The 24,890-nt window shown below is 37.2% G+C and overlaps 1 protein-coding gene across 1 annotated transcript in view; it reads right to left on the bottom strand.

The window, feature by feature from the left end:
• Nucleotides 1-702: 702 nt before the first annotated feature.
• Nucleotides 703-24,890, bottom strand: part of DPY19L4 (dpy-19 like 4) — a 29,073-nt gene continuing 4,885 nt past the window's right edge. Inside the window, 13 exon segments of the mRNA XM_005422900.3 lie at nucleotides 703-6,128; nucleotides 8,460-8,618; nucleotides 9,040-9,172; nucleotides 10,866-10,948; nucleotides 13,244-13,300; nucleotides 14,727-14,847; nucleotides 15,917-16,036; nucleotides 17,688-17,846; nucleotides 19,655-19,728; nucleotides 20,907-21,005; nucleotides 21,095-21,226; nucleotides 22,437-22,571; nucleotides 23,115-23,303. Of these exon segments, the coding sequence (XP_005422957.2) occupies nucleotides 5,964-6,128; nucleotides 8,460-8,618; nucleotides 9,040-9,172; nucleotides 10,866-10,948; nucleotides 13,244-13,300; nucleotides 14,727-14,847; nucleotides 15,917-16,036; nucleotides 17,688-17,846; nucleotides 19,655-19,728; nucleotides 20,907-21,005; nucleotides 21,095-21,226; nucleotides 22,437-22,571; nucleotides 23,115-23,303 (1,626 nt within the window). The 3' untranslated portion in view covers nucleotides 703-5,963.

Below are 24,890 nucleotides of genomic sequence, written 5' to 3'. Positions count from 1 at the left end.
GGAAAATCTGGGAAACTAGGTCCAACAAAGATTCCAGAACCACTATTTAGGTGGAAAATAATCCAAACCAACAGTACTTTTACCTAACACCTCGGAATCACTGATTATAAACAGAATATGTATTTTGTACAGAGATACAGACTCACATAAAACACCTATTTCTAGACATATACCAATACAAATTGTATTATATGTAACAGAATGTTCTCTGTTTCACAGCTAGTAACCACAGTCTCAGTTTTGCATAAAGGCACAGAAGAGTACACAGATACCAACATGAATTTCCTGCTGCCAGGAAGCTCCATTCCCCTTTGAGCTATGCAACCCCAGAGCCTGGTTACTTGAATGGCTAAAGTTAGATACTTCAACATCAGCTCATTTCCTGACTAGCTTAAAACAAAGCAGTCTGATAAATGCTCAAACTCAGAATCATTATAAATTAAAGATGTAAATATGTATTTTTTTTCAGGTGCTAAATGATCTGGTTTTGGAGATGTGCTCTGTCTTTAGAATTTAACTAAAAAAAAATCAAGATTTTGTATCATTGCATGCTAAATTATTACAAGTAATCTTCATTCAAAGATTCCTACTAATAATATTGTATAAAACAGTAGAGGGCTCCAAAATATGTAATCATGATCTGTAAAAATTCAAGGCAGATAATACATTAGTAGATTAAAAAAAATTAAATCAGTAAGCATGTGACATTGCATAGCACTTTATTTCCAGGTGACGTGCTTGCTGTAGGAATATCTTTAGGAAGAAAGTCACTGAGTTCAGTAGTTCCATATGAAGCAGCTCACATTTTGTTGTTCATCCTCACACAAGTATGTCTCAACAGGCAGCCACAGTCAGCACGACATATGGATCCAGTCTGAGCAGGCTGCTTGTCCTCAAGAGCTGCAAGACTGTTTATGCTGCCTGTCAAGACAGACTTTTGAGCCATGTTGCACAGTCTTCCCTTGACTTCTCAAAGGATAAAATGGTTTGTGTCCCAAACAATCCATACTTTCTGGACTTGGCTTTTATTAAATTTTTTTTTCTACAGAAAAAAAATTGTTACAAGAGAAAAATATTTACTACGTATACATTATTTTGATAAAAAACTGTCCAAGACAACAAACAGGATAAAAGCAATTGTATTCCTTAGACTTGTTATTAAATAGCTGCACATAGATAAGTCCATATGCCACATACATTACTGCTGAACGTCACTGTGAACAAGTAAAGCACCACCAATAATTCCTCTGCATTACTGAAGTAAACGAGTTTGAATCTTTGAAAGGCATTATAAACCTTCTGTCCCATCAATTAAATAGGTAACCTTAAACATCACTTGAAAGGCAGAAATACATACATTTAACTGTGCTGAAACCAAAACCATTGCCAGATTAATTACATTTAAACACACTGTTGAGGTACAAAACAATTCAGAAGACCTTTAGGCATCACTAGCTCTGCATTTGGCATAGAGTGCAGCAACATAATGGTGTTTGTTTTTTAGCTGTACTGATGAAGTAGAAAAGATTAAGATAACACACAAGGCATGTCTTAGAATTCCCACTCTTTTCCCCTCTAAAGTTAGGTTTTAAAAAGAGTATTAAAGCATGATTCTGCAGATTTATGTTGAGGTATTACTTCACATGAAATATTGCTTGTGTTGGAATAAAGTTCTGCTTCTCTTTCATCTCCAATACCACAGTACTCCATAGTCCACCTGCCCATCAATATTTACCAGACTTACAGATTCAATCGCCATTAGGGATAAGAGAAATTCCTCATTCCATCTCCAAAGCACAACAGTAAAAGAGACACCTATAAACACAAACACATCATGTGTGCACACGCCCAGGCATTCACAAGCACAGCATACACCTTCTCCTGTTGGAGTTGTTGTTGAAGGACAGGTTATATGAAGTTTTAGTAAGTATTTCAAGGATACCTAACAATCCCTACAACCTCATCTTGCAGCTTCTTTTCATGTGAATTGCATGGAAAAGCTGATGGAATGTCACAAGGTCTGGACACTTGAAGATGACTTAGTGAAATTAAGGTGGTAAGAACAAGATTTGGTCCCTAGCCTCTACCTTTCAGTATATAGTAATGCCACCAGAGCAAATAGTTGGAAGAATTTTCAATGCCTGTGAAACCTTTTGGCCCTCTTTCTTCCACATTTGTGCATCTCCTCCTTATTCCCAAACCCCCAAGAAAAATGCATTTAAGATTGTGTTGTATTAAATTATATTTCCATTTACTGTGGAAGAAATTAAATCAATGGTTTTTTAAAACAATATGAATAGAAGTTTATGCTCAGAAATACCTTTCCTTAGTCTCAAGCATCTCCTAAGCATCTCCTGTCAAATCTGAGTTCAAGTATGTGGTAATTCAGGAAGTGAAAGAGCATTTTTTTAAGATTAAGACAAAACTGTGTATGTTAGTTTAGCTGTGGGTTGGTCAAACTTTGATTCACAAGTCTAAGGATAACAGGTGGGTGCATGAAAATACTATACTAATTTAGTTTTTCAAGGTATTTTTTTTTGCATTTACTAAGATCAAGTATATCAGAAAGTGGAAATGTGAAGGAGGAAATAAGCCAGCAGAATAGCCACACAAACTGCTATTCCAATTCTCATTCTTCCCAGTGAACAGCTGTTAGATGGCTGGAACACATCCCAGCTGCACCACCTGGGCATCCTCGGAGGCTGGCATATTAAGACACAACAGATACTCTAGAAATCAGAGGGACAGGAATTAAAAAAAAATCTTCACAAAAAGAAACATGAATTGAGGTTTTTGTTTGTTTAATAAAAGCTTGCAAGGCACATGTTTCAACTGAATTGCAACATCTACAGCAAAGCAGATCAAAATTTGTAAAACTTTCCCACAACCCTTTCAGGGAGTTAAACCTGTGATCTGGTTGAAAACCAAGCCAGAGTTGTCTGCACAAGTCTGGTGTAATTATGCCCTATTGTTGTCCCACTGAGGGACATCACTGGAACTTATTATTTTTCACAGAAGCCAGAGATTAGACAGTATTTTTGCTAGTCCATAGCTGGATAAGAAATTAATTCACTTTCTTTTTAAGATATGACTCTTTCAGTCACTTGTTTTAATTATGCCTTTTTACAGGAACAACCACAATGTTCTCCCAAATAAAAGGCTCCTTCTGTTACTTAAGGCTGCTGTGCCAATGGTGCTGCAATATAATTTTCTCTAATATAAAAAGCAAGGTAAAAATCTTAAATGATTCTCCTAAAGCAGAATCAATTGAAGTATCAAGAATACATCTTAAAAACTATGACAAAATTAATAACAGTAACTATGTCACAGTTCAAATAAAGGTCAACTCATTAATTTAAACATGTATAAAGGCCAACATGCTACAAGACAGTTTTGCTTAGATGTGGGGGTGGCCTCATTTGTGGTTTTCTTAATATGTGTACTCTACACATGTGTTCAAACTAAGTTCTACATGGTAACACACACAACACTGCAGTGAAACACAACAGGCAGCCAAGGACAGTTGAATGTTACATCTCAGCATGGCAGTCTACGGCATGAAGCCAGAAGTTCTGCAACTTCATCTACCCAAGTACAGTTGTAATCCTGAAGTTTGCACCTGGAAGGCCTTATTGCTGATATGAAGTGATATTCATGAATTACTAACTTCAAGAGATTAAATGACCAACACACAGACATGTAATTCCTTGACAGCGATTCAAATAAACCTAAATTGGAAAAGGAACTGTAAACTTACTTCCAAATGTTACATCTATATCCACACATACAGAGGGGGTTCCTGCAGGCCTCCCATAGCTCAAGTTAATACACAAGCTTCTGTTGGTACATGATAACCGAGCAGTCTGAAACAGCCCAGTGCAGTAAAACATGCACTTGTGCACAAGCAAATACACGCAGCCTGCACTCCAGCAGACACACAGGTACACACTATCCCCAACATGACGTCTGTATGCCCAGAAAGGATATTTACCTATAACTTGTAACTCAGTTATATGGATAAGTGTTTCTCTCAGTGACAACATCCCACATATTCGATGAATTTATCTATTCTTTGAAATAAAATGCATAATTTAACATTTTGTCAAGATTCATAGGCCTATAAATATAACTGAAAGTAAAAAACCGATTACAGACATGTTGGCTTTTACAACAATAAAGCTTTTTTCTTTTAAATCACTCTAAAAGTGATAACAAGTTTTAAAAAAATCTCAGCACTATGTGTCAGTGTAAAATAAGCAAGTGTATCTGCATAGAGCAGAGAAGAATTGTGCACATACAACATGCTGCATTTCCTAATAATTTCAGAGTTAAAATCTCCGATTTGCAGTAAGGATTGTTTTGCAGCTTCGACTTGCAGAATGGTTTGCAGATTTTTCAGCTGAGGGTCCATCCTATTTTGCCAGATCCTCCATTAAAGACATCTGGGCTCCAAAGAATCATTTCCACATGCCTGATAGACTGGTCTCTGGGCCAGGTGTTACATTAATTTGTAATTGCAGGTAACTCCTAAGGGGTGTTAGGCAACTTCTTCCAAAACATAGTCCTGTCTTTTTGTCAAGTTATATCTACATTAAGGAAAGCTACTGTTACCTTTTACTGGAGTTTCCATTCTCAACACTAGATTTAGGCCCAGAGTTGTAATTATAACATCATTCATTTTCTTGAAAGTCTATCAGCCAGCAACAAACAGGATGAACAGATCATTTGTTAAGAAAAGGAGTTGTAGAGGCAAAGAGGGGCACATAACAAATTTTAGAGGAAAGCAAAACTGCAAAGTACTTTGCCAAATTTTCAAAGATCTATGTATTTGCATAATTGATATAAAAATAGCTATGAACACCTGTACCATTATTTATTAATGGTGGTGATTATAGTAGATTAAATGACAGTTATGGCACTATCTTAATATAGCTATTGCATAATAAGTTGAATGAAATGAGTATCACCCATCTGTACACACACACACACACACACACACACACACACACACACACACACACACACACACACACACACACACACACACACACAGAGACAACCAGCACACACACAGGGGGTGAAACTGAAGTGCAGAAGTCTCAGCAGCAAACCTGGTTGTCCTGCTACACTTGCCTGAAAACAAGTGTGGCATACTGTGGTATACTGGCCCATTCTGGTGGCTGTCTAAGAAAGACACACTTATGCATACACACACAAACACTTAAGTGTGGAGAAATGCTGAAGACAAGTTCTTTCCAAACTGAAGATCTGAGCTTGTCAGCTCCTATTGCTAGGTCTAATTCCTAGCATTTCCACCAACATGTCTCTGCAGACAACAGAGACAACAATGTAGAGATCAGTGCCTTAATCAATGAAGTGTTGTTTAAGTAAAATCTTCCTTATACGATTTATAAAAACTATATAGCTACGCATAAGATGTATAAATGTGTGTTTGAGAAACACAGAAATGTTTACCATGGAAGACAGAAGAATTAAAACAAAACAAAAAGAAACCCCAAACTAAAAATCCAAACACTTACTTGAAAAGACTTGGGATAGTGATTGCTTTCTTGCTAAAAATTAAAAGCTATATGACTTAAACAAGCTCTTTAAATAATTTTTCTGTATTTACTGAAGTCTACGCGTATCAACTCTCTAACACTAAAGTTAGAAATTGCATTTACATGAAGATTAAGATGATTTCTAATGGGAAGAAAAACATAAAAACATGGAAGACTGTAGCACACTGTAGAGACTGTAAAACTGATAAATGTTCCCGTTTCCTTCAAGGATGGTGTATGTGTCAGCTGATCTATAGATCAAAGAATTTCAGTTTGGTAAAGTTGTCAGTACACTGCACGTGTGCACATATATCTGCAAAAATAGACTTCCTTGCTCAAAAGGAATTTTTGCAACTGAAATTCATTCACAATCAATCCTCAGAAAGAAGCTTGCATGCTTTTTCAGGACTGGAAGGATATCACAGTGTTGATTCTATATACAAAGTAGGATCTATTCCAGTACACTCGAGTGAAATAATTCACATATGGAGAATAGTTCATTTTGATTTCATGACAAAATCGTCCATATTTTGAGTAGGCATAGTTGTCACCTTCCTCACAAACCACCTGTCAGAAAGAAAAAGACCTAATTACAGTACTGAAGATAAGTGGTTACAGAATGTAATTCTGTACATTTAATTAACTTTTGTATGCTGTAAATTTCATTTATGATAGACAATTAATTTCCACATTGCACAATTCCAATAAACTGAAAACATATTCCCTTGTAATTTGTTTAACCACCTAAAAAAGCCTTTGTGAATTAATCCCTTTGTCAAGGTAGCAGACATTAAAACCAGTGTACTTGGTTCATATTATAAAGAACAACAGCAGTGGAAATTATGCACATGCCCCGTTTTCCCAGTAGTTCAAACCTGACCTGCACAGGGCATACCAGTATGAAGGAAACTAAAATCTCGATTACCTTTCCCAGGCCAAGTAAGTTGGAAATACCTAATAAAGACCAAAGACACACACACACATCTCCCTACAAATTCCAACCATGTGACTTGGAAGCAAATTGCATTCTAGGATCTACTGTCTGATATCCCTGAAGAAATCCCTTCATTACTCCTTCTGATGCCACAAATTTACATAGTTTTAAAAAAACGAGGTAGGACAAACTCATGAAGAAAAATCCACCAGTGGCTTGCAAACAAAAAGATAATTGCCCTGAGCTACAGTGCTTCAGGAACAGACTGCTGGAAAACATTTGTTTTTCCCTATCAGTAAACCTGTGCTCTCAGCCAGTGTCAGAAACAAGATATTGGACTAGGACTACAGGATGTATCACAAGCTATAAAGCAGTACTTATCTTCTTAAACACAGCAATTCAAAACACATCCGTAGACCTGTCAACACACTGTCTGCCCACTGTCTCACCTACTTTGGGAGTAAGTAAATGCTGCACTGCAGTCTCCAAATATGTATTCACTAGATTCCACTACTTTGGAGTATCTTGATAATCTTCCAATATGACTCAAATTTTGTTAGCAAGCAAACTGAGAGAGTTGTTTAAAGCTTCCTGAGACAATAAACTTTATTAACTTTACACAACAAATGATGTCAGTTTTCTAAAAAATACCCAAATATACCCAAACCAACCACTCCCCCCAAAACAACAACAATAACAAAAACCACAACAAAAAACACAAGAAGGATTATCAAGCTTATGTGTGAGAGAGAAGCATGCAGGAAGCATGGAGACGAGAGATGGAGGGGTATGTGGGCATGGAATCCTGAAATTGTGGATAATTGCTCCAGTGGAGATCCTAAGTGTGAAGAGGAAACAGGAACTTACTCATGCAAACACAGATCTGAGAAGAAACTGATAGGTAACATGCAGATTAACAAACATGGAGGTTATTCAGACACACACACTTAGTTATGGTACAGTATATTGGATATATCCTGGAATAATCACAGCATACATTATTTTAGCAGCAAGACCAGGAAAGAAATAATAGATTTCAGCAATGGTAAGGAAGTTAATAGAAAAATGGGGACAATATCCTTCAGGGATAAAGTAGTTAGGAAACCTAGAAGTGAACCTGACACCAGCTGTAGATTCCTTGGGAAATATAGAGTAATCTCCTAATAATATACCACTCCTATATTGCTTAGGGGTAACTGGCAACTCCCTCTTTCTTGCTGATCTGAGAATAAGCAATGAAATTCTAAGTGAGTTTAAGGCCACCCCCTGCCTTTATAAAACCAAAATTTTTGCTGGATTTCCAAGAAGCCAATGAACAAGTGGCAGTAAGATCACCTTATAAACCCCATCTTACTCCCTATTTAAGCAGCAAGAGCAGCACTACCAACATCCAGAGAGACAGAACATGTCAATGACTGAAGCAGCATTCATGGTGCAGTTTATTCAACCAGCCTTTCTAGCAGATGTGGTTTAAGCTATCTGTTGGTGTGCTAACCCATCTGCGAGGCTGAACTGAATAGACTTGCACTCTCATCAGAACCAGTCTATCCTGAACTAAATGGCAGGCTGGTCCTCATCCCAGCCAGAGTTTTAGAAGAACTGAGTTTATCCATTTCAGAATTTCATCTTCAAAGCTACTAAAGAATGCCTTTTAAGGCAGGACTTCACTGCTTTTGTAACAACCTATTCAGGTGTCAGTCTTAAACATTTACATACAGTTAAATGGTATTTAATGATTGTCAGAAAAGCAGCAGAGCTAGATACTCGTGTTAGGAGGGATTAGGGCAGTTAATAGTATCAGGTAAGATTACAAGTTATAGACAATCCAAAACTTAACTGATCACCTTTAAAACTTTTGTCTACATGTCAATTACAGCAAGAAAAATAAGACCAGCATTATAAGATTTATTTTCAATTTCATTATTTATGCATTCAAACATTCATTTATTCTCACCAATACTTACATGACCATTAGCAATATCCAACAGATCTTTAACTCTACATCCTCTTACAGGTCCCACTTCATTGCAAATTGAATCTTCAATAACCAGAAAGTTGGCTTTGTAAGATGTGAGTATCTTATAAATATCCTCTGCTGACCTCTTTGAATAGATCTGATAAATCTATAAATTAAGAAAACATGTTCATGCAATGCAAAAATCAGTGATACCTTAAACACTGGGACACACACACCCCCCAACAATGACCTACCTGCAATGACAAACTATATGTACACAAGCTATAAAAAGTTTGGTTTCGAAATCAGTGAGGCAATGGTCAGCTGGATGGGAAGTATTTATCTCTGATGATGGCAAGTTCTCATCTTACATACTCCAAGTGGCCGGAAAAGTCTTCAGAAATAATATTTTGATATTTGTTTCCGTGCAGAGTGAAGCACTGATAATATACTTGATAATCCTTTCCATGTCCACTGGACTCCTATGTCCTCTTCCCGTCTAATACATTTGATTTTTTTGCATTACATTTGGGTGAAGAGGAAGACAGTTCCTGTGAGATGCCACATTTATGGAATCGGATACTCACATTCTCATTTCTCTTCAGAAGATCATCATCATTATACAAAGGCAAGCTGGACACCATCCATCCTGTACAGAGCTTAATCACACCCATGAGCTGTGGGCTGCCTGCAAACACGGCAGCCACGGGAGCCTGGCGTCTGCAAAAGCAACACCAACACACCCTGAGTACTGCATGCACTCACCAAAACAACTTTATCAACTGTGTGTGGGATCTGCTAGGGGGCTGCAGAATGAACTGGAGCAGGTGAAAGTATCACTGGGGCTCTCATTACAGCTGGTGATGGTGTTGCTGTGGCAGTGCTTTCCCTGCCAGGGAAAGGGCAGACCTGCAGCAATAGCAGTTTGAAAGGAGGGGTTCCTGCTGGGGCAAGGGCTGATGGTTGTTCTCCCCTCATGCAATCCACTGAGCACCAGAGTGGTCCTGGAATGGATCCAAGTTCTGTTTTTCTGAATGGCTGCCAACTCGTGACAAAACAAGCTTGGGAGAGAGGGTAGGTAGAAGGAGAAACAACATGATGTTATCTTGTAAGGGAATGATTTGTGATTGCTGTAACTTGATCTCTAGTATGTATTTCATATGCAAGCTCTGATCATGTATTTCATCATCTATGAGAAAATAATGTCAGCATGCAGAATAATGTCTACAGTAATCAGATTTCTGGGTTTGGTATAATTTTTTGACTATTTGTATTTCTGTATTAGTGAAAGAAAAGAGTCATTGTCACATTTTATTACAGACTTTGGCAACTTCTGTAGAGAAAATTCAAATTAAAGTTCTATTATCAGAGAGAAGACTTTGAGAAAATATACTGTAATAATGACATTGAATTAAAATTTCAGTGTGGATAGCTAACTATAACCATAAGAAAAAAAAAATCCTTATTTTCTTTAAAAATAAGAACAGCTGCTACAGATAAGGGTAGTCAAATTGCTCGTAGCTGAATCTCAATGAAATTCACCATGATTAATTATGTACTTGAAGTATATGCAGACTAACATAAAAGCCATTAGGTACTTGGCATTATTCCACTTGCTGCCTTGAAGAGCTACAGCAGTGACAAACAACATACACTACTACAACAAGAAGAAGAAATTGGCTGGAACACTAATTACCAGCCCTGCCTTTTGTGAAGATGAACAGGTTGACGTTAAAGACTACATAAATACAGAAAGCAATATTCTAAAAAAATACAGTTAAAGCTAAGTTATCTGAACACAAGGGATCTAATTTTCAGAAAAGCAGTTTCTAACGACATAGTTTCAAGTTAAATTGAATGAGGCAGAATGCAATTCTGAAACCTTTGGTGGTAAGAAAAATAAATCTGGGAAAATAACCTGACTTGCTATTAGCTGTGTATATGCTCAGTATGAGCTGTATAACGTAGCTCCATACTCGCTGTGGTCAAAGGGGAAGTCTGAATACCACATGTATCCTGACAAAAGTCTAAATCCTCACATTCAGCCATTTAATTTTATCGGCTCAGGTACACAACATCTCAGGGTTTTTGGCATTACAATCAACATGAATCCTGTAATCTAATGAAATGTTAGCAAGATCTAAGATCTAAGATCCTGCTATTTGGAAACTAGGTCTGCAACAACATTAAACATGACCTGCTTGTGTGTTCCAGGATCTCCCCTTGTAATCCATTATAAACTCCTGTTTCTTTTATGGGAACAATACCAAGCTTAAAATATAAAACCTCTTCCCCCATGCATCACTGAATACCACGGGAAAACCCAGCTTGACAGAGGTAGCTCCACAAACTGCTGAGATAAAAATACCCTTACCAAAAGCAGTAAAATAGAAATGTTGGACTTCATGCTTACTTTATCCATGTCATCAGTTCTACTGTATCAGGATCATAGAATTCTTGCAGTTCCGTAAGCTCTGTCATTATTCTAGGGAAAAACTGATGGAAATGTTTTTGGTTACTTACAGTTTAAAAAATTATCTATAGAGCATCTCATTACATTAAGGCCTTAATTGACACAACAGAAATGGGTTTCAACAGTTTTCCCCCCTGACTGGCACTTTTGCTTGAATATTTTGCAAAACTCAGCTTAACATTTACTTACCTGACAGCAGGAGACCCTCTCCAAAATAAGTGTGTTAAACAGAAGTTCTCATCTCTCTCTATTTCATTAGAATACTTATAATTAAAAATAAATACATAAGTAGCAGCAACAACATTCATCAACATCAAGTGGCCTTAAATGCATCAAAACCATAGTTCAGGTGGTCATATGCAAATGTCTACAAATAAGGGCACTGAACCAAGAAGATGATAAATCTCTCACGGTAAACCTGCTTGAGCAGGAAGGATTGGACTATTGTGACTTGATGGAAAGGTGTTATGCAAGCAAGACAGGAGAGAAGAAATTTCCTAGAAGAGCCCTGGTAATGTGCCCAGACTTGCTTCTGACTTCAATCACTGCAGTGAAGAAGAGCACATTACATTGTGTGAAGTGGGATATCTCAGTTTATGCTCTTGAAAAGCATATTGGGAAAAGGAGGGATTCTGTGAGATATAATGCCACTTCTTTCAAACCAGGCCAGCTTGCAACCCTGCAGCATGGCTTCCCTACCCTGCCAGGTTTGAGGTCCTTTTTTACTAAGATGGGAAATTTTGTTAAGTTCTTGAGCCATTTGGTGCATTTATCTGAAAAAGCCATGGCTGGAAACTGGCCAGCCTTGAGGGGCTAGAACTGGTTCATGTACATGCTGTTGTAAATGCTAAATTCCTGGATGCCAGCTCTTCTGGAAAAGAATGAAATTTACAGGTTCTGCCAGATTAAAGAGACAACTTACATTGGGACAGCCACAGTGGACAGACAGAAGCGGACGCCTGCTTTTAACTGAGGATGTTCCACCCCCATTACCTGGACAACTCAGCTGTCAAGTGGCAGCAGTCTACAATCAGCACAAGAAGAGCTGCCATAGGTTTGTGTCAGGGACAAACAGCACTGCTGTTACACATACACTGGAACTACGCCCAGAACAGAGAGATGAAAAGAGGAACTGCTACTGCCACCCCAAGGAGAACCTGCTTCACTCATCAACCACAGCACCTGGAAAAACCTAGTTAGAGGAGGGACTATGCCAGACATAGTCAGAAGGCAGCCAAGCAGAAAGATGCTGAGCTATACAGTCAGCCTTGTATAGCCACGGTAACAGATTAGGAGGCTCAAGGCATTTTTGCAGCTCTGTTACTTGTAATCAACATTCCCAATCTCAGGGACCAGTTGTGAGCCTGGAGAGCAAACTGTTCACCACTGCTTAAAAGCAGAAGCTGGATCAGCAATGGATGAAGCCCTCTAGAGTCCAAAACCCCACAGTGCTTTCATTAAAACAATCTGGAAAGGAATTACTTGGGTAACTACACTAGTTTCCTCTATTTTAATAGATTTCATAACTCTTTTGAGCAACTCTAGCTTTTTTTACAGACAGTATCTATTGCTCCATCAAAAACATGTAAAAAGTCAGGCTACAACAGAGAAGGATAGATGTTACAAAATCTGTTAAAATACTGTTGGGCAAGACTGGCTTCTATATATGAATTCTCAGACTAGCCAAACTATTTTAAAGCCGTGCCAGTATAGCAGAGGATTACACTTCATGAGATGTTTCACATATTTTTTGCACTCACAGGAGCTTAAGAAATAATTTCCAAATACTCTACCCCAAGTCTGTCTGTGACTTGCAATAAAGAACTAAGTATTCATTTCAAACATGGAAACACCTGTGTCTTTTCTTCCACTGTATTGTAGTAGGTACACACCTTGACACAATGGTCAGCACAAAGATTTAACTCCATTATAATTTGATGGGAGCTTTTCAAACAGTTTATTTGCATATGGCCTCCTGTAATTTTACTTCATCTAACTTCATGCCTTTTCACTAAAACTAAGATTGAGGCAACATAGTTTTCAATATCCTGAATTTTCATTTGGCAGCATTTTCTTTGTCGAGTCAGTTTATACATCCAAAGCTTAACAGCTAAACATAATAGTCTTCATTTAAGTTTAATTACAATAAGCGATCGTTAAAAAATTAAGTTGTCAAATACCTTATACTGAAAAAGTAAAGCCTTCAATTTCATCACATATATTTAATTTCACTAAGTACTTTTCATTATATTTGCTCATCATTTTGACTCATATTGTGCCAACATACAAAGAAAACTCCACAAAGGAAATTTTCTTACCTCTTTCCACAAGCTGAATCCAATTATAGTGGGAACTGCCATACTCAGAATAAGAGCCTAGAAAGTACATGTTAGAGAAAGTGGATTATGCATCATGCTCCAACTCTGAGGTGTCTGTTGATTCTGCTCATACAGTGAGCAATATTTATGCCTGAAACCTTAGGGTGACAGTAGGTGAATCTTTGTGGGTTTCCACCAGACAAAAAAATTTCCTCAAACAAGAATTTGCCTAATTTACCATGGAAGGCTTCATTTGACTTACAAAAACTTTACCATCAATTTTAGGGACAGTTAATTGCTACTAAAGTAATAGTGATTCCACGTGCATATGACATAGGGAACAGAAAAAGGTAAATACCTCACATTCAAATGCTGTGAGAAAGGAAAAAACCAAGCATTTCAAACCTCTGATCATGTTCAGATTAGCATTATTGATATGCAAGACCCAGAAACCCATCTCTTAGCATACCATCATTCTAGCTGATACAATTTTTGCTTTGCAATAAGGAGAAAAGAGCTTCTGTGGTACAGAAAACATTTGGTAAGGAATGCACACAAGGCATTCCTTTGATATTAAGCTACTAACACATCTACTGTGTTAATAGTAAAAAAGCAGGTCTACATCACAGAAAACGTGAGGTATATAAAAGAATGTGCTTACCATATAGCTGAACATATTGTTACTCCTTGACTGAAAGAACACAGTCAATGTTTCTGATACAGCAGTGAATGGTATTTTCACAGGAGACATAATGAACATCTAAGTGTAATATAATTATTCCTATATGCCTCTTGAATTTAGGGTAAGCAATATCCTATCCCTATTTTATTAATGAAACCAATGCACAAAGCTGCTAAAAATCACACAAAGCAACTTTTGTCATATTGAGAATAAAGCTAGGGTTGGAAGCAGGGGAGTTGTTTGTTCTGTAACATAAGCTTATCTTCAGTCACAACACTTCTCTATAATGGCCATACATGAACAAATCTTATACAAAGTAATTCAACTTACCATTTCTTGTGAAGCAGTTTAACTCTCAGCAGTTATATTCACCTTACTATACCATTTAAAGACCCCATTTCTCAGTGAACCAAGCTTACGCCTCCCCTGTGCACCAGTACTTTTTCTCCTGCATTCCTCCTAAAAAGTGCATGACCTTCTTAACCAATCCCAACTAGATATGAAAGAGAGATTGAGGTCTCAAATATTTGCTAAAAGAAATTGAGAAGAGTGAAAGGGAGATGAAGACAGCTCTGCTTTTTATGAGGAAAGGTTGTAGTGTGAACGCAACTTTATCACCAGGTACCAGAGAACAAGTGACACTAAGAAGAAAAGACAGAAAAAGCAGACCATATGCAATCCACTGCTCACAGAACAACCTGTTGTTTTCATGGGTTCTTTCATGGGTCTTAGGTACTTCTTGTCTGCAAAGCTATATACTTGCTAGCTGTATTTTCCAAGACTTTGGCAACAGCAACTCACCAGCAGTATTGGGTGCACAGCTTTCAGTCGAAGCCACTTGAAAAGCGTCATCCAAAGTTCAGGAGAACACACACCAAATGCAGCAAGCATACAAACATAAGGTGTCCATAGATATTTCATTCTGAAAAACACTGCAATAACTTAGTTGGGACCCTGTGTATGCCTCTGAACTCAAACTATTATAAAAACATTCAGATTTTTTTCTTATGTCAGACAGGGTCTGGATGTTCAAACATCTGAGGTCAACTTTGATGGTACTGGAGGACAAACCAAGGAAATCTCTAGCAGAAGAGCTGGCACCTGATTATCTGCTATGAGATGGAGGAGCAAGATGCAAGGTAAAAGATGACAAAATCCTTCACAGAGTTCAGGGGAGGATGAAAGAAAAACAAAGAATAGTAGAGTCACTTGGCTGGTTTTCCAGCCAAGAAGGGTTAAAAAGCAGCTATTTGACAAAGCTGTACAGACAATGTACTATAAGGGACTTCCTGAAGAAAGGAAAGGAAAATATTTAATTAACTCTTAAGTGTAGACTAGTCAACTTAGAAAAACTACAGGATAACACAATAGTCTGCTCACTTCAAGCAACATCTGTGAATATTTAGATTTTAAGATGAGGAGCCTAATAAAAACACAAGTCTGACATCTTCAAGCTGATTAAGCTGATAAACAAGATTAGAACAACAACGACGTCTTCCAAACATCAGCTTCTGCAGCTTTAAGGACTAACACAATACTTTTGAAATTAGTTCTGCTACTGCTTTAATGTGTCAAGCAAAGGTACACTTCGTGGTAGACTACACAAAAGAAGATGGATAAGAAATCTTCCATGTCCCAATATTCCAGCACTATTCTGTTCATCAAAACACTACACAAGTTCTTGCTAAAAATAATTACAGCAAAGTTCTACACTAAATACCATAAAGAAAGTTATTAAAATGTGATTCAATTCATGTCTTAGATCTTGGCTGCATTAAAGCTTGAAAATATGTTCAAGAGACCAAGCATAAGTGTTCATATAGCCATGTCAAATTTATAATCAAAATTATCTTTGACTACTACTCCTAAGTAGTATCAGTATATGCCAAAATTATTTCTGAAAAAGAGTGATTTCAAAGGGGTAAACAGTGCATCATGTCCAACAAGGAACTCTGCTGATTTCAAAAGAGATACATCAAAATCAGACTTACCCTTCCAAACACATCGCTAGACAACCAAGCAAAATTGTGTGAATTACATGATAAACTATTTCTGGCCTCTCTCCAATTCGACCATCCTCAAGTTTAACTGTCTCTTTCAGTGGTTCACCACTGCAGTTGGAGAAAATGAGACATCACTTAATTCAGATATTATCCCAGGAAAAGATGCCAATAAAAGTAGTTTTAAGTCAGCAGTGCACTGAGATCATTCCATATCATAGCATATAATATTGTTGCACTGTTTACTTGCTTTTTGTACTTGATCAATGATCTATCAGTACCCACTGTCCCTTGATTTAGATTGCAACCTCTCTGGAGCAATGGCTGTCAATTAATGCAATCACTGCTTATGACCACAAATCTTACTTGAAGGTAATCCAGCACCAAGAGACAGTCTAATTTAAGAGCACATACACTCTACAAACATTTAGACAAATCATGCTGAACATGCATTTTACGTTCCTTCTTACCAATAGCATGGTAAAGAATTATGGAATCTGTAGGATAATAATTGTGTATGGAATGTGTGTACAACAAAGACAACAAAAGTAGCTTATAGTCACATTATTATAAATTCTAATTATATATAATAAACAAAAATCATAGCCAAAATCTTGCAGTGAAAGGTTTTCTACTAACAAGACAGCAAGGCATAGAATAAATAACACTTCCTTCTATCATGATGTGATTTCTGTTTACATTTTCATAATAAGCTTCCTTATGAAAATTAGAAATGATATTTTGAGATTATTAACTGATTCAAAAATCTAAAAAAAAGAGAGAGGAAAAGGTTTATTTTAAGATTTTCTTCAAAAAGGTGTCGGACATAATGTAGTCACTGCTCATAATAATTATTTCAACCACTAGCAAATAATAAGAAGTTTGCTCCGTTGTTCTGAATATCCTATCACACATCCAACCTGAAAACATTTTCATTTACAGCAGCATAATCTTTATCTGTTAGAAGCCTTCATCCTTGAAATAAACCTGTTGATTTTTGCTGCAGACAAGTGAGAAATTTGTTCCAGTATCTGAGAAGTTACACCATTCATCTTCTATCAGGAAGAGATAATTTCCTAACCACTCAGCTTCCAAGACAAGTTACGCTCGGATCTACAGTGTTGGTATTCTTAGTCTTTTTACAAAGACAGTTCCACTACCCCTCCTCTCAAGGGAACTGTGAATCACTGTGAAACTAAAACTAATTGAGTCAGTTTTACTTCAGTTCTGTTCCAAGCAGTGAAGGCTAGTGGACTTTATCACAGTAAACAAGTGTTTTTAAAAACCAACAGTGAAGAATTAGAAATCCAAAGGCCTCTCAACTCCACTCATCTCATCTTTCTCAATATGTAAACTTGAAAAAAACCCCAAAACCCCAAATGCAAAACAGAAAAACAAATTCAAGCAACAATTAGATAACTTTGCTGTTGGAAGGAGAATTACAAATATAACATCTTTCTCTGTCAGTGGGAAGAGACAAACACATCAGCAAACATTAGCCAGAGCTCAGCTATTACAGGAATTACATCTGCAGGGAAACAAACCAATGACAACTCCCTGTCCTGACAGGAGGGTTGCTCAAAAACCTCCTCACTAAAAGACTTTTCTTTAGGAAGCTCTTGTGGGCCTTCCCACTGGTGCTCACACCCTGACAAACTCAATGGTAAAATAAACTTTGGAGCAACAAACATGATGACCATTCCCTGAGGCATCCAGGAGCCTCTTATTTTTAGCTTATTTTTCATATAAACAAGTTACTTACCAAATTCTCCTAAAAATGACCTGAGTTGCAGAAAAAAGGCAGATAATTAATACTAAAATATAAAAAGGCAACAGTGATGACTGTGTTAGTCGCAAAAAAAAGTCTTGGGAGGGTGCCTGAAGAGATTCTTGACAAAGGAGCCAATTCATTGTGAAATTCCTAGTAAGGCAAAAACATTCCATTAAAAACAATAATAATACCCCATAGATTAGGAAAAAAACCCCAACAACCAACACAAAACAACTGCAGTTTAGCCTATTCATGTCATAGGAAACTACTTGAAATTCATCTTTGACATTATCTTTTTATAATTTGAAACTGCTTTGCAAATACTCTTTAATGTAACTGTCAAAAGTCCATCTTCCCAAAAAGTATCTGTGATCTGAAGACACCAGACTACAAATCCTTTATATCACAAAAGCCCAACCTCCCACATAACTGCATTATGGGGACCAAAAGAATCTTGTTGTCATGATGGATTAAGATTTTAAGAGATATTGATGCAAGAAGGTATGCTTGTCCTCATTCCAAACAAGGAGACAAAGAAAGGAAAGTGGTCATCTGAGATCACAAAGAAGCCTGAGACACTGCCAGGAATAAAATCTTTAATGTTGAAATTCTAGTTCTGCAGCTGAAGCCACTTCATCATTCTTCTTCCTCAGTTAGCAGGCAGGAAGATAATACACTCTGCTCAGAAGCACTGCCAGTGTGTCAGTGTGTATTCTCAACTGGAACTGGTGCAGCATGCAGTGCTGTGAATGCATTCTTGTCTTACTTTGTTTTGCTTCCCTCCCTCTTTCATTTTCTCCCAAGGGAAGACTAGAGGACAGAACCACTTTCAATTAGACAGAATCAGTTTAAAGATTAACAGCTGGGCATGTCCCAACTGGCCTTAAAAGAGAGCTCTTGAAGCTCTTGCGCTGCAAATCATAATTCCAATACATAGTTACACAGTGTTCCAGGCGTAAAGGCACCCAGTTTGTCTCAATCTCTGGCCTCATTGCAGAGTCTGACAGTCTGAAAAGTGATATTTAGCAAGGCCCCAGGAGGAAAAAAGAGGGAAATCCATTAATACCTGGGAGCTGAATAAACTGAAATCCTGACCAGGAGTCCTTTGTTTTCTTGCAAAACACTTAAGAATGAGTATGTGTGTGTGATAAACGATGCATCATAGTCAACATCCCTACATCTTGTCTTCCAGAAGCTCCCCAACAGTTTCAGTTGGGTGTGATGTCATTTTCCACTTGTTCCCCTGAAAGGCTGTGAAGTAGCTTTTTGTAAGAGAGATGCAGTTCTTCAGAGAGAGTTCCAATTCCTGTATGGAATTGCAAATCTTGGCTTGGGTCCAGGAGTGTGTCACTCCTTACTAACACTCCATTGGAAGTTTTCCAGAAAATCTGTTGCTATGACACCTTGCAGTCCAACATCCAACTCTTTTGCAGATACTAATGTTTTTTCTTAGAATCACAATTCCCTCTGACTATTAAGATGTCCCTTGTCCTAATTTCTTCCAAAACATAAAGGGAATATTGGGGGTACCCACAACCCAAGCCTCTTTTGAGATAGTATCAATAGTTCATGACTCTTTCCAGAGCCTTTTTTCCAGGCTATAAAAAGCTCATACTGCCACCTTTACCCTATTATCTTTGCTTTCAAGTCTTATTAGAAACACTAGACAGGATACAGAAAGTTTTCATTCTTCAACATCACAAGAGAACAAAAATCCATGAAATGCTTTTACCCTAAGGCATGAAAAATACTGAAGTGCCTCAGAAACCTCAATACCCTAAGTAAATTCTGTATGTGCATATTTTTTTACTTCAATCTTAAAACCAGACAACAAATAACTAAACTATTTCCCTAGCTCCTCTATAAAATTCTCACAAGCCACTGAAATGTTACACTTCTCAGAGCAGTTTCAAAAGTTTTGATATCTTGGGAGGTGTAAAGAGTTTAAATAAACTTACTTAGTTGTGTTTAAGCCAAGTTTTACTTCAATGAACTTCAGCAAATGCCCATTTTCTTTATGAGGAATGAACATCTGAAAATTAATTTAGCAGAGAAAAATCACACAAAATGCTGGAAGCAGTTTCCACATAGTCATTCAAATTACAAAATGTCAGGTAACAATCAACTATTCAAGATTTAGTTAAAACTAACAAAATGGATTAAGTGTGCTAATTAAGGTACTGGTATAGCATTGTAATCTTCAATAACTCTACATTTAGGGTTTCCTTGAGAATATTACTCCCTTCATTCCACTCCCATACCACACCAGGAGGACAAGTGAAAAGCTGCCAATAAGTTGTCAAAAGACTACTGAGCAGTGTAAAAAGGATCATGAAAAACAGGCCCAGACTTACTCCCAAGCAAGCCTGAGAGTGCTGTGCTTGGCTCCACTAGAAAATAGGACTGCAGCTGAGCAGAAGTCATGAGCATTTGTAATCTTCACACAGACTGTCTGAGCTGCCTAAAGTTCTGTAACTTACTCATAACTGTAATTTAACTCGTATTTTTCAAGGTTGGATTTTATTTTCCTGGAGATACAGCAAGGCTAGTCATTCTGAATGGCAGAGGAAACTAATGACATGTGAGCATTCTTTCAAGCCTTCTAGGGTTCGGTAGTTTCTTTACTTTTAAGTTCATACTGTTAATTAACACAACCATGGTGAGTTTGAGGCATAGAAGAAAAACACAATAATATGTGTAAAAGGCCAGCAAGAGGGAATTGCTAATCAAAATACAAGACCAGGCTAAAATCCCACTGTGCAATCTCAACTCCTAACTGACCCCTACACAAAGGGAAAGCCTGCCTCTGTTTCCATGTTCTACTTGAAATGTATTTGAAAACTAATATCTACCACTCATACTTGCTCCTGGCTATTGTGTCACAATGCCCAAGAATACTGTTTTAATATTCAGACTAGTCTGTAGAGGCCATTCAAGTTATAGCAAACCACATATTTATGAAACAGATAAAATGTCCTTTAAAGCGTATTTCTAAACTGTTTCAACCCAGAAGACCAAAACCCCAACAAGACAAAGCTGTTTGAGTTGCTACAAAATGACTCAATTTTTAGAACTCATACTAACTGTGAATTAAGCTATGAACTGTCATATCAATAAGGTAAGCAACATTTCAAAAGATTTTTTCAAGATGTATCTGCAACTTTTAATTTAGATTCTGAAATTAAAATCCCTTTTTCAGAGGAATCTTACCTTTAATAAGAAGTTTAGTGTCACTGCTACTGTAAGTACCAAATAAATATACATTATTTTCAGCAATCTTGACACAAATGTGCTTTTTTTCATATTCATCTGCAAAAATATTTAAAGAATGCTGTATAATTTTGGAGTTCAGTTTAAATTTTAAAACTAGACTCAGGTTTAGAAGAAAGTCTACTTACCTGAAGGGATTTGAAGAGCATTAAAGCTACCACAAGACTCAGTAATGGTGACACTAGTAAGGCTGAATTTTCAAACTGCAGAAGGTACCCCACAATAACAGAAAACAGGTAGATTCTGTATACCTCATGTACCTGTTGAAGAAAAAAATAAACAATAAGATAAAACTACAGTGGATATAAATCCTGTTTTTTAGACCAGTAGATAGCTCACTTCTGCTGTTAATCAGGAGATTAATGGATCTCAATCCTTCAACTCATGAATCTAGCAGGGTACCATTTGGCTCTGGAAAGCATTGCACATGAAAATGATCCCAGTCAGCCTCAGTAACTAAAGGACAATTACTTCACAATAATTCTGTAAAAATGCCATAAGCAGGAGCATTTTACCAGGTCTCCCCATCGAGTAATGAAGCACACAAAGCAGTAACTACAAGGCACCAGTAAGAACACACAGTTTGTGACAGAGTTCATCTGTAAACAGGTGGTTTTCTTGCCCTCAAAATAACTTGTTCATTAACCTGTCTCAGGAATGAATACTCAGACTGTTATCTATACTTGCTGTTATCTACTACTTGATAAGCAGATGTTATAAACCTTGATGCTTGATTCTTCAGACTTTTACCAAAATACCCATTTTCTCCCTTATACACTCTGCTTTGAACTACAATAGATCAAACATTTCCCACTACTGAGGAACAGAATAAAAAGAAACTGAAAGAAGAGGTGAAGAATTAGAATTGCATGCAGTTTGATATCTAACAAAACCAAAAGGTATGCATGTACAAAAAAGCATATTTACAACTGCAACAGGCAGCATAAGAACACATTATTGTTGAAAAAGTTCTAAGAGTCATTTTGCAGAATAAATTTAAATACTTTCTTGTATTCAAAAAAAATCAATTCTCCCTCAACATCTGTCTAGTCTATTTACTGGCAAAGCAGTGCAGGACAGGCCACTGAGGGTGAAAATGAGCCCTTTAACTGCACAGAGCCAACAAAGCACATCTTTGGTCTGCCCACCCTGCTGTGAATAGGAGAAAGAAGAGGCAGCTAGCCCAAAACGGAGGAATGTCATTCATCACTCTTCTAGCTCTCCAAGGATGTTTCAGATCTCAGAAGCTTTGTTTAGCTTCTATCCCAAACACAGCAGTCCAAAAGAGACTTAGATTGAAGTTATTTTATTCTTCTGATGGATATCACATGCACTTCAGCTGGGCCCAGGCTGCAAGACACTCATCACTCAGCCTTGTGCCCTCTGGCGCTCCTGAGCAGTATGAATGGCAGGCACCTCAGAGGCTGCCTGTAAGTCCCCAACTGTCAGGAGGCTGAAAAGTTCCAATACCTTCTCTGTCTGTGCTAGGGCAAAGCTGTCAAGCAGGAAAAGAGAAACAGCCTGGACAAACAGGAGATAATGACTGTATTCCCACATCATCATGAAGGTGTATGTTGAGGCATTCACCAGAAGATAACAAAACTTCTAGAAGGAAAAAAAGAAAAGAAAAAGCATTAATTTTGTACCCATGCACATCTGTCAAGTAACTGAGAGGTCATTAAAACATAAACTACAGAAATTAATTATTGTTTTGGGAAATAATTAAAATACTGACTTTGGACGTGCTTAACTTTCAGATGGAAGAAAGTAATTACTGAAATATTCAAAAACATTTCAAGCCAATCAGAAGAAATATTTTAAAGACAGAGTCAGGGTAAGAAAGTAACAACCATCTTCTTCAAGAAAAACAGTTTACATGAGAAAAATCCTGCCTCTGTTTATTCAAAAACAAGCAGCACATGGCCTATTACCACACTGTTCTCTCTGAACCCTCCTGGGGGCATGACAAGGTAGGGCACAAGTTGTTTAGCAACTGCACATGCCTAGGTGAAATCCAACTGGCTCTTCTGAAAAGAAGAAACAAAACTTCTACTGTTTTCTGCCCAGAAGGGCAACAATAACAGAAGTAACTAACCTAGAGTACAGTTTTACCCACAGCTCTTTATTAAGAAACTAATTTTGCTTTACCTCAGCAGAACAGTTTAGGTTCTTTTTTAAATAGCCTGTGAGAGCTGCTACTTGACATGCAAAATATGGCAAAGCCCAATTTTCTCTTGATGGTATGGAATAATCAATTCTTGTTGTGTCTGTTCTAGAATAAAGTACAAAGAAACAAAAATATTAAAATATTTGTTGTACAAGTATATCAAGGAAAGCCTAAATGCCACTTCTAGTTGTAAATGTGGCCTTGCAAGCAAACTTTTCCTGATTTTGGTGCAAAGTAACACTGACACAATTTTGCTGCTGATACAGTTCACCAATTTATTAACAGCATGAAAGGCCCAATCTTTACCCATCCATTTAGCAGGTTTCCATGTTAGCTGGCATTTTTAGGACTGAAGCCAAAAAGTATCTGCCTTGAGCCTTTTCTGACCTGCAATGAAAATCACCTCACAGCGGAGAGAAAAGATTCCCTTCATTTCTCATACAGTATGTTTTAAACAAGTGATTTAGGTAGTCGAGCACAATGTAAGATACAAACTGGTGCTCCCTCACAGCAGCAGCAGCAAATATTTTGTCTACAGGGAAAAATTCTGCCCAGCAAAACAAGAGATTAAAGATGGATGGGGAGCATGCAGGGTTTTCTCATGGAATGACTTGACAGTATCCACACAATTAGAGGTGTAGGTGAAAGTTTTTAAAAGTGCTAAAGAGACTCAGAAGCACAAGCCACGCTTCAAACGTAATCAAAGGCATCAGTCTCAGAGGTACATAGTCTGCTTTGTGTCTACTATGCCTTTAAAAAGGAGCCTCAAGCTCCTTTATCATTTACGTATTTAAAAGCATTACCTTTCATTTTTTCCTCTGAAGCCTCTTACAGAAGCTTTTTTAACTACTAAACCTTTCATTTTGTTGACACTGCTTAATCTTATTCACGGCTGGAAAAAATTACAGATTTATTCACCATTTTTCCCACTTTCCACCAGCTTGATGAACAGTATTTTCAGCTACTAATCACAGATTCTGGCATGATGACTTCACATTCCTAGAAGATGCTTCCCAACAGTTCAACTTTACAGGTATATCTCTAACATTTTGCTCCATAGCTCTTTTATTTCAAATGTTCTCAAGTTCACAGGAAGCCCCAGAGCTCCATGGTGACAAATCAAGAGCATGAACATAGGTTTTCATTGCCCAAATGAGGCTCCCTATTATTGTGGGACTTCATAAGGGGAAGGGGAATTCCATGTGAATTGTTTTAAAACAAAGAAGTCTTGATATTAAGATTATCTAAGAAAATTTCATTTTGCAGGAAAACCCACTACAAAAAGAAGATTTTAAAAAAGTCAAATATTCTTTACCAAAAAAAATGCAACTTGATAATTTCTTTCTATGCTACTGGACAACTGTCACAACATTTAGAGCTGGCCAGAGAGTGCAGCTCTGTTTTACAGCTGTTTTGGATATTTGTCTTCATTCTTCATCAGCACAAAACCAAATCTCCTGAGGAATATTTTTGAAAAATGAAATTGTGTGTGAATACTCCTGTATTCACACACATACATAAAGTCAAGTTCAACTGGTAATGTGGATGGTTTGGACAACAGGAGGCCTTTCCATTAAAAAAATCATCATGAGAATCAATTAATCTCTTGGAAATGTTTTCTATTCACCATAAGATTTTGCTCTCACAGTGAGAACACAAAGCTTAATAAAAGCATTTCAATCCACTAATTAAAATCACTTCAATCCACTAATATTTTAAAATTCCTTATTGACAAACTAGATTGTATAAAGATGTTT

The sequence above is a fragment of the Geospiza fortis genome, unplaced genomic scaffold, assembly GCF_000277835.1.
Source record: "Geospiza fortis unplaced genomic scaffold, GeoFor_1.0 scaffold7, whole genome shotgun sequence".
NCBI lineage: Eukaryota > Metazoa > Chordata > Aves > Passeriformes > Thraupidae > Geospiza > Geospiza fortis.
This window is presented reverse-complemented; position numbering and strand designations above follow the sequence as displayed.